Here is a 13,844-nt window from a genome sequence, read left to right on the forward strand (position 1 = left end):
GGGAATAGAGGCCCCTTGGTCTTGCAAACTTTATATGACCCAGCACAAGGCAAGGCCTGGGCCAAGTAGTGGGAGTGGGTGGGTAGGGGAGCAGAGGTTGGGGGGAGGGGTATAGGAAACTTTCGGGATAGCATTTGAAATGTAAATAAAGAAAATAATAATAATAAAAGAATAGTCTAGGGAAAACATTCAAGGTCATTTCACATCTTCAAGTTTTCAGAATGAAGAAAACAAAACAGCAATCTACCAATAAATGCCAAGTCCATATGTGGTTGTAGAAGCTTTTTATCAGCAATTCTTGCATTGATTTTTATAGTCTATTCCTTAGGATACTATTGATGAATCATGTGGAGAGTCTTAGTTAACCACTGGAAAACTAAAGGGCAAAAGTATCAAAATGTCGGACAATCTGTGACAAACTACTCAGGGCCCTGTGAGACTGTGTAGAAAAATTTAGCCAAGCAGACTCAACCACAAAGTTGATGCATGCGCTGCTATTTCGTTCCCATGCCAACCTAGAATCTACCAGGCCTGGCTAGAGACTGCTGACACATGATCCAGTGATGGAGCAAGCCAATGAGAAAGAGAGAGGGCCACTGCTGACTACTTGAGAGGCAATGAGCTACTTGGAGGGGTGTACAAAGGTTTGCCCAGTTCCTGGAATTAACAAGTCTACTTTTGACACTTGCCTAACTCCTGGAGTCTGTGCCATTGATTCTCCTCCTTCTTACCCCAGCTTCCAAGGGTATTGGTCAGGGTCCCAAGCAACAAGTCTGACCCATTAAAGCATACATTCAAAAAGTTGAGCTTAAGGCAAAAATTCCTGCAGCTGGTGAATGAGCAGGTTTCACCATGAATCAGTGTCCAGACAGATTCATAGGTATGAAAAGAATATCTGACTCACAAAACCACAACTTGACAACAATTTTATATTTCAGAAGATAGATCTTTTGTTAAGAAAAATGGTTTTAATCTTGGACTTGAGGCATGTTCACTGAAGTTCTTCCTTGCACTATGCTGAAGCAGTTTTAGGCAAGATTTATCAAATCCTCTACAGTAGATTTCACTTTAGAAACTGAGATCTCACTATCCTGTACAAAGTTTGTATCCTGGACTCTAGCAATATTCCTGTATCTGTCTCCACAGTTTTTGTGTCTACCTAAGAAAGGCTAATATTTACAATTTTAGCATCCTGATTTATTAACTTGAAGAAGATTAATACTTTACAAATGATTTTTGTCAAGAAGTGATTGGTATAAATAATAACTGTAGACATGTAACTCAAATACTGTGGCTTTCTTTTTTTATATTCCTTGACAAGTGCCTTTCAGTACATCTCTACATGACACTTTAGCTCAAAGGTTTTGTAAAATGCCACAGCTGTTGTCCTGGCTCCCTTGGAAACAATTTAAACTACTTTTTTTAGACAAGCATTTACTATATATCTTCATCTGAGACACATTAGATGGATCAGAAAACAGATACCTTCAAATGGCTTAGGAAGGATGACTGACTTGGTTCACAGTTAACCCATGCCATTTACCAAGGCTTTCAGATACTGGAATACTAATAGGTCTTGCTTCACTTTTTCCATGAAGAAAGAACAAGGGAACTGGGATGGAAAGATTTGTGTCCAACATATTCAACCGCTCAATTGTCTTATGGATTTTTAATAAGTGTAAGTCATATATGTAAAAGAAAGAGAAAAAGGAAGGGGAGGAACTAGAGAAAAGAGGAGGGGAGTATAAAATAAACAGTAACACCAATGGGGAAATACGTATTTAGTCTTGTTAATTAAATAGACTCTGAATCTGAATTACCACAGGGGTGCTTTAATTTGAGACTCTATAGCATAGTGAAATAAACTTCTTCTATAAACTATCATGGCTTCTTATTCATGAAAGGAGTTATTCGAATCAAAAAGAAAAATAGTTACTTTTTGAGAATATACAGGTATAAAAGAATACTGTGCTAAAATTACCTGGAGGGGATATAACAGTAAAAACCAAGTGCCAGTTTGACCCAGAGATCAAGACAGCCAATCTGGAGAAGGTCACATAGCCATCCCGTGTTTCTGCCTGGGTACACCCTGTAAACAAACAGAAAACCAAAGGTAGGTGTTAGTTACCTCAACTAGAACAATGTCTTTTAAGTCTTCTCTGGAGACAAGGAATTGAATATCTCAAAGGAATTAATAAAGATCATTGAATTTTTCCATTTTATCTTAAACAAATGCTAGAACCGAATAACCAAATATATATATATATATATATATATATATATATATATATATATATATATATATATATATATAAAACAGCATTTACTGAAAGCATAATATGCTAAACATTGTTCAGGATAGATACCTTTTTGTTCAACATATATAACAGTGCTATAAACTATGTTAAATTCTAGAGTTAAATTATAAAATTTATGCTGAGATTGTAGCCACAGATATACCTTATTATAAGCTTATATTCCTAACTACAACTATGTATTTGGCTTCTGTCTTGATATAAGTCTATGGATGGGGCTGGGTTTATAGATGAGTAGTGGAGTACTCTTTTAGCATATGAAACATCCTGGGTTCAAAGAATAGCACCAACAAAAGAATGTATAACAAGAAATAAATCCTGTAATCAGGCAAGGAGGTCAATCTCTCTTCTTAGGGAATCTGTATTAAGCTAGTCCATCGGCATGACAACAGTCTATCATCAAATCATGACTGAAAGTGTGCAGGGATTTAGTAAAATGAATTGATTGGGCCTTGGTTTCTTTGAATTAAAGGGAAATGTTTAAAAGAAAAGACACAAAGCTTACATTTTCTAATGAGCAACCCATTCATAAAGTTAAAGGGGGCAACTTAACTAAGCCCCCATCCCTATACCATAAAATTCCTTTGACTCAACTACACTTAAATTACTTTGTGAATTAATGGCTGTTATACTTTACTCTGAACATGTTACCATGGAGGACAAAGAGTTCAAAGAGTGATAAGTTTACAAATTTGTTTGTGATGTCTAAGGCAGAAAAGAATCATAAAGATTTAGGACATTTAGTCTTAACATTTTTCAATTCAATTGCTCAGTCCTTTCCGTGAAAACAATGCCTTTCCTCATCAATTTTTCAGAGCTAACTAAAAGTTTCTTTACACAAACCATATTTTCTTCCATCTCTACAGAATGCCAAAATAAATAAAATGCCCAGAAAAAAATGAAATAAATAAGCCAAGACTCAAGTAAATGATAGGCGCCCAAGATAAATGTAGTTTATACTCTTTAAAACCTATATGCATCAAAATTATGGTCAATAAACTCTTGCAAACAATGAACTGCAGAGTACAGATGTTCAACATGAAATCGTTTGCTGCAGTTTTTCCTTTGACAAACGTCCTTATTGTTCTCATCTTAGCAAGAATGCAAAACAGCATTTATTCGAAATGTGTCCGTCGAGCTCTGTGAGTTTGTCTCATAGAACAGCCGTCAAACTGCCTAATGGAAAGTGCTTTAGCTCCAAATGGGTTTGCTTTTGTGTTAAATACCAGCTTGCCTTACAGATCTCCACAAAGATTCCCATATATATCTATGATATTTTCAGATTTGAAGCATATGTGCCCAAAAGCTGAAGCACTTGCTGCCAAGTACAGTACATTACTCCAGGGTCCATCATATCTTTGGAATGGCTATTATAAAATATACAAATGTGGTTGACAGGCTCCCTGATCAAGCTGCTATAGACAAGATACTGGCTGAGAGAATGTGGGATGGAGTGGGGAGGCAGACTGAAACTAGCATTGAAATCCAGTTATATAGCCACCAAGGAATCATACCCGGGTAAGCAGAGTATATGGTCTCTAAAATCCCCATAGCACCCCACACATCCTCTATAACAAACTAGCTACTTGGTATACATGCTAGCAAGCTGCCATTTCAACAATGCTGGAAAATTATTTTTAAACATATATATATATATATATAGAATAGTTTCTACAATTTTGACCTAAAATTGAATTTCAGGGGATCCAGGAAGACCCCCCTGAAATTTCCTTTGTCTATGAATTCACTTTGTGGTGATGACATCTTTTTCATTGAGTAGGGCCTAAGAAAAGAAAACAAAGACCATTAAATACAGAATAAAAGGCTTAGACTATACAGCGAAAATAATTTTTTGCAGTTGCTATTTCCCTGCCTCTGGTAATTACCTGGAGAAAGTTAATTAATCCATTCCAAATGGTTTAGTTTCAATTCTTTATGAAGTTAAGGAGAACTTTTTCAATAATATGAAATAAAGGTATGTCATATTATGTGTCAGTTCATGTGTGATCAAGAGAGATCTGAGTATCATAAAAACATAAAACATATAATTTGTGTCCTACTTAATCACACACACAAACACAAATGCGATTATTTTCATCTACCTTTCTATTACCGAAACTGCCAATAGTGGTAATATCAATCCAAGTAGTCTAGTTGGATTAGGCATGGCTTAGTATTTAGTTGACCAAATTACAGTCTTCTCTTCTTCATTCACATTTTATGACCATGATATTATTTTAAGCTAGTTAGTGGGGGTCATCCTTAGGATAAGTGAAGGACATAAACTAAGGATGATTTGAAAGAATTTATAAAAGTGTGTGAAGCATGAAGTCTAAAGGGTGTCTAGTCCTGGAGGAGGCATTGAGTATAAGCCAGGTGCTGAGTATAGGTGAGAAAGTACGAATGGGGTATGGCTGATAAGTTACACAGAATGGGAAAGGTATGAAGCATTCATAAGATACCAAAAAAATGAACATAGAATGAAATACAAGGGAAAGCCTGAAGTGAGTAAGTGCTCAAGGATATAGAGGTAGATAAGTTCTATTAGTCATATGCTATGTGAGCTATCTTTTGTAGACAACATTGAACACAAAAAGAAACAAACAGCTGGATATCATTATTTCTCATTAGAATTCTACAAGGAGATTCTCACAAAATGCATGCAGTTTCATGGACCCATAAAATTGCAACAGTTAAGGTGCTGATAGGAACACGGAGACTTCAAGTGTTTTGGGAAAAAAATCCATTTTGTTGGGATTCAAGAGTTACACAGCAGTTAGGATCACTGGCTAATTTTCCATAGGCTCCTGGTTCAACACTGAGCACCCACATGTCATCTCCTAACTGGCTATAATTCCTGTCCCAAGGGATACCACACTCCCTGTAGAAAAAAGGTTCAGATAATACAAAGTCAACAGAAACACCCTAGACTAACTCATGAAGTAGATGAAAAACTCGAGATGTCAATTTGTTAAAAGAACTATCTTCAAATTGCCTTGAAAATAGGTTATATGACCAGTTATGACAATGTATAACATACAGCCTTCTGGCACTAATGAAAGTTAGACATCAAGGAAGAAATTTTTTTTGGTTGATATAAGATTGATTTCTCTATGTCATCTAACCAATCTATGCAATGTTTTTAGTCATATGGTCTTATTATTCAGTTATAATCAGTATCTAAGAGCAATAACAATAGCCTGTGTTGTTTTGGGGATCTCTGCTGCTCAGAAATAGACATCCATGGACTTAGACCCTTGCTCACCTACCTGGCAAGATGTAGTGACTGGTACAATTGTGGCTTAAATGTAAAGAAGACAACCAGCCACTTTCTGATTGGCTTTGAGGCCTATTGCAAATGAAGTAATTTATTCCTTCACAAACCAGGCCAAAAGTCCATGATTGTGGAGGTCATATGCATTATGAGAGAAACCGTTTATTATTTTGCTAAATGTTCTTGTTATCAACAGCCTTCTAAATATTTATAATTATGCTCATAGTTTGGACTGTTCTCATCTTCTCTCAGAGAAGCCACCCTTTTAGAGTCAATAGGATTGACCGTAGACTCATTCTGGGCAAAGTACAAAGTGCCTGTAAATGTTCATCTCTAATGAAGACACCTATATTAAACTCCCTCTAAAGCTAAGAGATCATCATGGAAACAGAGGACAAAAGAAGGTAATTCCTGGAAGATAGACTGGAATATTGTAAAAAAATTTTTCTAGATATGATTTTGTAATTACATTCATTAATTCACAGAGGCCTGAACAAGATCAAGTGAGTTGAATACCAGTGTGGTAGTTTAAATAGGCATGACTTCCACAGATCCATGTGTTTGAATCCTTGGCCATAGAGAATTGCACTGTTAGGAGGTATAGCCTTATTGGAGGACTTATGGCCATGTTACCAAAAGTTTGTCACTGTGGAAGTGGGGCTTTGAAATGTTAAATGTTCAAGCTATGGTCAGAGTACAAAGAATTCAGTATCCTTCTGGTCCCTTCAGATCAAGATGTAGAAGTCTTGGTTCCTCTAACACTATGACTGCTTGCATGCTGACGTGGTTCCTAATATGATGATAATGGACTGAACCTCTGAAACTGCAAGCTAGTTTCACTGAACTCTTTTATGAGAGTTGTCATGGTAATGGTATGTGTTGTCTCTTCACAGCAATGGAAACTATCTATTATTTTTCAGCAACAACTAAGATAATTTTTGGGAAGTCTTTCTGATGCAAAAGTGACAATACACACTCTTAGTTTGGAGATTTGGCTAATTATTGGGTCTTGATAAAAAGTGATTCAGGGATACAAATTCAACAGACATAAACTTATCAGCTCGAGTATCTTAGTTTTATTTGAGAGGGTCTATCTAGAATAAAGGTTTTTGGTTTTAGGTATAGATATTCTGAAAGTATTGTTTGATGAATACTTTCTTTTGAACCATTAAACTATGAAATATTAGTATAATGGTTAGTCTTGACTAGATTTAGAATCACCAAGTAGACTCAGTTCTGCCTGTTTCTACAAGCATACTTCCAGAGAAGCTTAACTGAGGCCAGAAGACCCATCCTGAATGTCTGGATTGACATTCCAAAATGAATTTAAGAAAGAAACAAGTAAAGTCCCTTTGTCACAAAAAAACATAACAAATGACCCAAAATCTCTTTCTCCTTGCTTTAAAATTCAAACCACTCATATAAAAGTCTCTCTTTACTCCTGCCTCCTCATTCTCTCCTTTAATTTGGTCACTTACTTTTTTGTGTTCCGACTCTGGTATTCCCCATCTCAGTAACTGACACCAAACTTCTGTCAGGGTATTAGGGTCAGATTTCAAAGGCACCTTTCAGTTTCTGTTTCTTTTATTTGAAATAAATTTCTTGACTCTACTTCTAAAAGGCAATCAACACTCTTTACATTTCCCCTTCTTGTTCATTCATGGTCTATCATTGTCTTTCACCCATTTTACTCCAGAGAGGCTATCTAACATAGGTGGCAGTCTGTCAGGTCCAGCATTGTCAACGAAAGGATTGTGTGACATAGTTCCAAACCCTGGAGTAGAGCCAGGTATGGGTCCTTTGGTGTGCTGGTCCTTTGGTTTGTTGTAGACACAAGGCTTATTTCTATAATAATGTATGTGCTTTCCTTAAGTTATTCCTTTGGGAAATGTTCTCCCTGCCAAAGTTAATGACTCGATGATAATTAGAAACAGTGTGATTCCAGGGAGTGAGACTGTCTAGTATTCCTTCAGAAAAATGGTGACCATGGACAGCCCTTAAGGCTGTAGGAAAGAACTCTGAAAACATGAGCTCAAGAATACAAAAATTAGTGTGAGAAGTGTTCTTTATAGGATTTCTCAACTATTCAAAATATAAGGATGCAATATGAATTGCATGAGGATCCTTACAGACCTGAAAGAACAGAGGTAGCTGCATGAATGAGTCATCTTTGTCAGAAAGATATAAGGAAGGAGATAAAGAGATTTAAGGGAGTGGAGGTCTCTGGGCAAGATCCCACATAGCTAACCTTATTGTTTGTGTTTTGTAGTTGAACAGGAATAGTTTGGATTTTTAATCTGGAATGAACTACAATCAAGAAATGGAGGGAACACTTGTGATCCAGATCTTGAGGATGGAAAACACAGGCTTTTGATCTGGATCTTGATGAATAGTGGCCATGAAAAACTTAGGTTTAGGTATGGTGGTACACATCTTTAAGCTCAGCATTCCAGAGTCAGGGGCATGCAGAACTCTGAGGTCAAGGTTTGTCTGTCAACAGAGCAAGTTCCAGGACAGCCAAGCTTAGGCAATGAAGGAGTTGGAAAAGAGAAAGGTGGTCATAATATTAGTAGAACAATGGGCCATGTTCCAGCTAGAGCAAGCAGTAAAATTCCAGTTTTGGTAATGTGCTTCTCTGTAGAGTCAAGGGGCTAAATCATAAAACTATGATTTGTGGGATAATAAAAAGGAAACCTGGGTTAATGGTTAAATTGATGTGTAATTCTCAAAGAAGTAGGTTATGCAAAATAAAAGACTGTACTTTGTTCTGCAAGAGAAAATTATCTTGAGCAAAGAGCTATCTGGAGCAGAACACAGAGCTGTCAGCTTGTATTCATCATTGACTCTCTTTGTCACAAAAGGAATAACAATTGTGACCCAAAAAATCTCTTTCAGCTTTGCTTTAAATGTAAATCACTCATACAAAAGTCTCTCTTTCCCCTTGCCTCACCATTCTTTCTCTTAATTTGGTCCAGCATTCAGACACTTACGTTTTATGTGTTTTCACTCACAGTAAATAACACTAAACTCCTATCACAGTATTAGGGTCAAACCTCAAAGGCATGCTTCACTCTCTGTTTCTTTCATTTGAAATAAATCTCTTGACTCTACTTCTAAAAGCCAATCTGAGTCAACACTCTTACATCTCCCCTACTGTCCAGTTGATGGAGTGTCAATTGTTGAGTCTCGCCAACTATACACCAGAAAGGTTATCCAACACAGATATCAGTTCTCAGCATGCTAGCCTGCTTAAAGATCTCCCAATGCATGTGCATCTCCCAGAAGAAGAATTCCAGGCTCCCCTCCTCCAATTCTAGAATCCACTGATGTCTGCCTCCAGCCCCCAGTCTCTGATTTCATCTTCTCTCCTTGTTTCTCTTAGTTAATAAGCTTCTTTTTCCTTGTCTGTATATATAACTTATTCTCCTTAAAATAATGTATGTAGAACACACTTTAGATTTTAAATATAAAATTGCAATGATAGAACTACTCTAAAATAGCAGAGTATACATTTTGTAGCCCTCCAAGCAAAGATAAGTGTTGACATCCAACCTAATACTTAGGGACTCTGAGATCGCAGTGTGTCACTGACCACAACTTTATATCTCAATGAGTTGGTTACATATCAAAAAAGTATTTGTTTGGCATGTCAGATGATCTGAATTAAAGTATAATAACTACATTTTATGTAAAATCATGCCATATATGTTTATTTCTCCTTGGTTCATGAACAAATATAAATTGAGGGGATTTGCTGCAGAATATATAATCCCAATTCTCTTTTCCCCAGCACTAAAAACTCTTCAAATTAAATTGCTAATATATGCCTTTTCATATATACAAGCCCCACAGAAATGAGATGGTACTGCATTTGCTGACAGGATTGAAGAAGACAGTGAGGGAGGGCATGAAAATAACGTAAGCAAAACCTAACTGTAAAGGTTCTCTCTAGGTCACATATTTGCACAATTAATCCATTTATTCTTCTTAGCACTGAGAGTACATTTTTCTGTTTCCATAATAGAAGATACAAGTGCAGGCAAATGAATTCCTGGGCAAATCTATGACCCTCTACCAAAAACTGTGTGTCAGAGGACCATTGGTGGAGTACAGAGGAACTAGGACTTAAGACATAGCCAAAAACTAAGGCTGTAAATATTTATTGCTAGCTTAGTCTTTTGATGCCTATTAAGACAGGTGATAAAATGAAAAGAACTCTGGGAATTTGTTGAACTTGTTCGCATTTGCAATGAATTCTTAATAGCGTCCCAATTGATTGGCTAAAGCTGGAAGGTGCCACCTCTGTATTAGTGTGCTGAAATTTAATATTCCTTGAATATGTGCTTATGAGATGAAATTTTGGGATTCTGGTACACATTCTGTCAAGTTTTCTGAAAAGCAAAAGATTTCACATGGAAAATTATGTGAATCATATATTCAGTAGAAGTTGAGAAAGAAAATGTAATTTGGATTTGGAAGACTATAAGGTGGAGCCTCCATGACTGAATACTAGTGGATTTTTAAAGGGGGACACATTAATACACACACACATACACACTGTACATGAACACACACATACACACACATACTCTACATATACCATACACACACATATACCACATATAAGCACACATATATACACTGCACATGCAAATGCACATGCATGTGTGCATGTGTGCATGCACACACACACACACACACAAACACACACACACACACACACACACACACACACACACAAACATCCACACCTACTTGCACACATATTCCCTCCCCTTTGCATGTAACACCCTATAGTATTTATGGCATTATGTCAGAAAAAAAAATCACTAGCCCTTGAAACTCTAAAACTATGAAACAAACTCCTTTTTCTTTGTAAAATTGCCAACTTCGGATGTTTTATTATAATGAAACAAGTAAGACAATATGAACCTTTGTGTGCAAGGTCATAATAAATACTTGAAAGTCAGTGGCACCTACCTTTTAGCATTGATTCAGATGCCCCTTCCAGAGAAACTGAAATAATCCAAGGTTCTGCGGGGAGCCCCAAAGTCTCTACTCTCTCATTCTGGAAATAAGACAGGAAAGGGAAAAGACTAGATTAAGAATATCATTTTTTTGAAGTTTCTGAATAAAAGAGATGTGTTCACACATATATGTTATAAATCACACATGTACTCCATGGAAGAGAGGAAATGGTGGAATGCATTTCTTCTCATACAAGCATCAAATTTGACTTATTGAAAGGAGAAAAGTCATTTTATGGAGACTTAAAGCAGGATGTGCAAGAGGAGAAAGTGGAACGGAGCCACAAAAGAGGATATCACAGCTACCCTAAGGAAGCGAGTAAGAAATAAAGGGAATGGAAAAACGCAGGCTGCGAAACAGCTCTGTGGTAGAGCCCTTGCCTCACAGAGGCACCACTCTGGGATCAATGTCCCAGGCCCTCAAAAGGAAAAGCAAGAAGCATAACCAAAGCCCTGGAGGCTGAATGCAAGAGTTCATCCAAGACATGAATCTGCTTTAAGAACAGAACCAACACGGGGAGGAAAAGCATTAGAGGTCTGTGTTTTTCTTTGATAAATCTCAAACCTTCATAGGAAATGCAAGAAGACATGCTGTGATATTCAAGAATGACCAACATAGTGAGAACTTCTACATTCATGTGGCAGTCACTCTGTGAATGTAGATGGGGATGTTTAGATATAAAGCATATTCTGTGGAGAACTTGTCAGGTCTGAGGAGCTACCTTCTCATCCAGGAAGACAAGTCGTGGCTGAATTGGCAATTCTATTCCCACTTCTCCATCAGAAGGCTGCACCAGGATGGAAAGCTCAGAGGGCCGGGTAAATATCAGGTTCCTAGTTATTAAACTACTTGCATTTCTAGAAAAAAAAATGAGGTCAAAACATCCACAGGATTACAGAGATCATTACAGTAGTTGTTTCTTATAGAGCAGTTGAACTGGTGAGAATACTTGAGTTGCCTGTATTTCTACAAACTCCAAAAATATACTGTAGTGGATAATTCTATATTTGCTCACAAATTATGTACCTTACGTATTACGGATTAGCTATGCTTAAAAATGTGCGTTAAGCACAGTAAAGTGGAATTATAATTTCCACCAGCATATATTAAGTTAGGACCCAACAGACTTCAGTGAACAATATGATGAACTAAGATGTTTACATTGCAAGAATATTCTCAACCATAAACCGTTGCACCAACTCTTCTGGGAAATTCTGATTTGAATCTTATCCTAATGTCTAGAGCACAAATACTTTTCAGGAATGGCTTAGTCCAAAATGCCTAGATGCGACTAAACAAACCTCAGAAGAGATTACTCCAACTTCAGCACCATTTTATGTTCACACTTTCCAAATATACTTGAATTAAGTAGGTCCCTTAACTGCACATTAATTGTAGTTTTTAGATTCCGATGGTGCAAATAAAGGCAGTAGTAGATACTCACTGACTCTATGTTCTATGTGCTATTAGTCTTTCCTGTACAAAGCTGTTATATCTTTAAAATCACACTGTGAGCTAGATACTTTTATTATGTTTGAAGAGTTTGAGGTTCAAACGGAAGGAGGTAGCAGAGGTCTTTTACACTGGAACTATTTTTGCCACTGATCCAGTGAACTATAGTGCCACTCTCTTTGTTCAAACATGCATGCTAATTGCTGGTGAGACCTAGCATAAACTAACTATATAACTTCTGATAGCCTGAAACAACTTTGACTAAGGTGCTTTGGTGTGCTGAAAGATGTAACTTAGTAGAACATTAAAAAACTCACAATTCCCTTTATCTTATGCATTACATATCATAGGCATGCAACAGATGCTTCACAAGTAAATGGAGATCTATAGACAACATACAGCATACATTCTACAACAACATTTATTATTATTTGATAAGCTACTTTCAAAGTAGTTAGCCCTGTCTCATCTAATAAGATTTTCATTATATTTTATACTATAGCATCAATTAAATATTTGCAAGTCACATATTCTATTTTCTGTCTTCTACTGTCCACTTGTGGGAGTAAGAAAGGATAAAGTATTATTTATCAAAGGTAGCTTATGACAGGTAAAGGTAAATGTTATTTCTGAAAGAGGCAATAATGGAGGGATGATTACAATGTGGGGTTTTTAAAATGAAGTTTCTATATGGGGAACAATTTCCTTGTGCTGGATGAAGCACAGAAAGGTACAGGCACAGTGGGAGCATATGGTCCTAGGAACTTGGTTCATCCACCAAGCTAAGGCACTGGCTGCTGAAACCTCTCCCTGGAAATTCTGTACCCAATCAGAATACATTAGTTTGCTTAGCCTGAGTAGCTAAGGTTCCTTTCTTTGTTAAAAAAGGAACCAAGCACACTAGAATTGTTTTTTAAAATCTATGCCAGTGTTTCCCCCTCCCCCAGGAGGGGGTGCTGCAGGTTGTCTGGATTCCTCTCCTACACTCATCCTCAAACATCTGATGAGACATTGGTATGGGTAAGCAGCTTGTGTTAAAGAAACTGAAAAGCCCAGATAAGACTCTGACATAAGTTCATTGGTGTCTGGAGACACTAGGTAGGGAAGCAGTGGCCGGAGCACTTACAGAAAGGCCTGTTCTTGACACTTTAAAGTTTATTGTGACCAAACATCTCTTATTAAATGTAAACAGCATCTCACTGGAGGTCAGAGACTTGCGACTGCAGCATGTCCCAAGGTAATACCACTTTAAGCTCCACATAAACTCCTAAGCAGTTTCTGTCCTAAAACCTGACCGTAGGTGGTACAGTTTTTTACGATATGTTATAATAGTGCAATAAATCTGTTAGCTTAAAATCGAATCTCCGTGGCCTTTTAGAGAAATCATCATTAAATGCTGGGTCCTGTTAATGATGCCATTGAAGTGAAATTGTTTAATCTGCTAAGGGGGTGAAAGGTCACCAAATGAATTTTTTATAATACATCAACTTGACACGCAATAGGGAAAACTGTAATAGATAAAAGCAAAGGAAAAGGGCACTGTCTTCTTCTGATAGGTCAATAGCAGCCAAGAGAGTCACTCATCCACTTTCCTTTCACAATGGGGCTCCTTTTGCATTTAATATGGACACCCAATTAATACCTCAGTACCACAGACAACCTCATTTTAGGTGACTTATAGCAATTTCTCCCCCTTCCCTGAAATGAAAGTGATCACAATACATCATAGCATTGTGCGAATTAACGTTAATTGATTCAAGTTACCAAGCAATGAT

General features: G+C 37.0%; 1 protein-coding gene across 16 annotated transcripts in view; it reads right to left on the bottom strand.

The window, feature by feature from the left end:
- Pkhd1 (PKHD1 ciliary IPT domain containing fibrocystin/polyductin) overlaps nucleotides 1-13,844 on the bottom strand; it is a 487,582-nt gene that overhangs the window by 23,654 nt on the left and 450,084 nt on the right. For all 16 annotated transcript variants that reach the window (XM_021197628.2, XM_029539264.1, XM_029539265.1 and 13 more), the window contains 3 exons: nucleotides 11,339-11,474; nucleotides 10,570-10,657; nucleotides 1,982-2,089 (listed from right to left, as the gene is read on the bottom strand). In XM_021197628.2, coding sequence (XP_021053287.1) covers nucleotides 1,982-2,089; nucleotides 10,570-10,657; nucleotides 11,339-11,474 — 332 coding nt within the window. The remainder of the gene's footprint in view (nucleotides 1-1,981; nucleotides 2,090-10,569; nucleotides 10,658-11,338; nucleotides 11,475-13,844) is intronic.

This window comes from Mus pahari, chromosome 5 (genome assembly GCF_900095145.1).
Source record: "Mus pahari chromosome 5, PAHARI_EIJ_v1.1, whole genome shotgun sequence".
Lineage (NCBI taxonomy): Eukaryota > Metazoa > Chordata > Mammalia > Rodentia > Muridae > Mus > Mus pahari.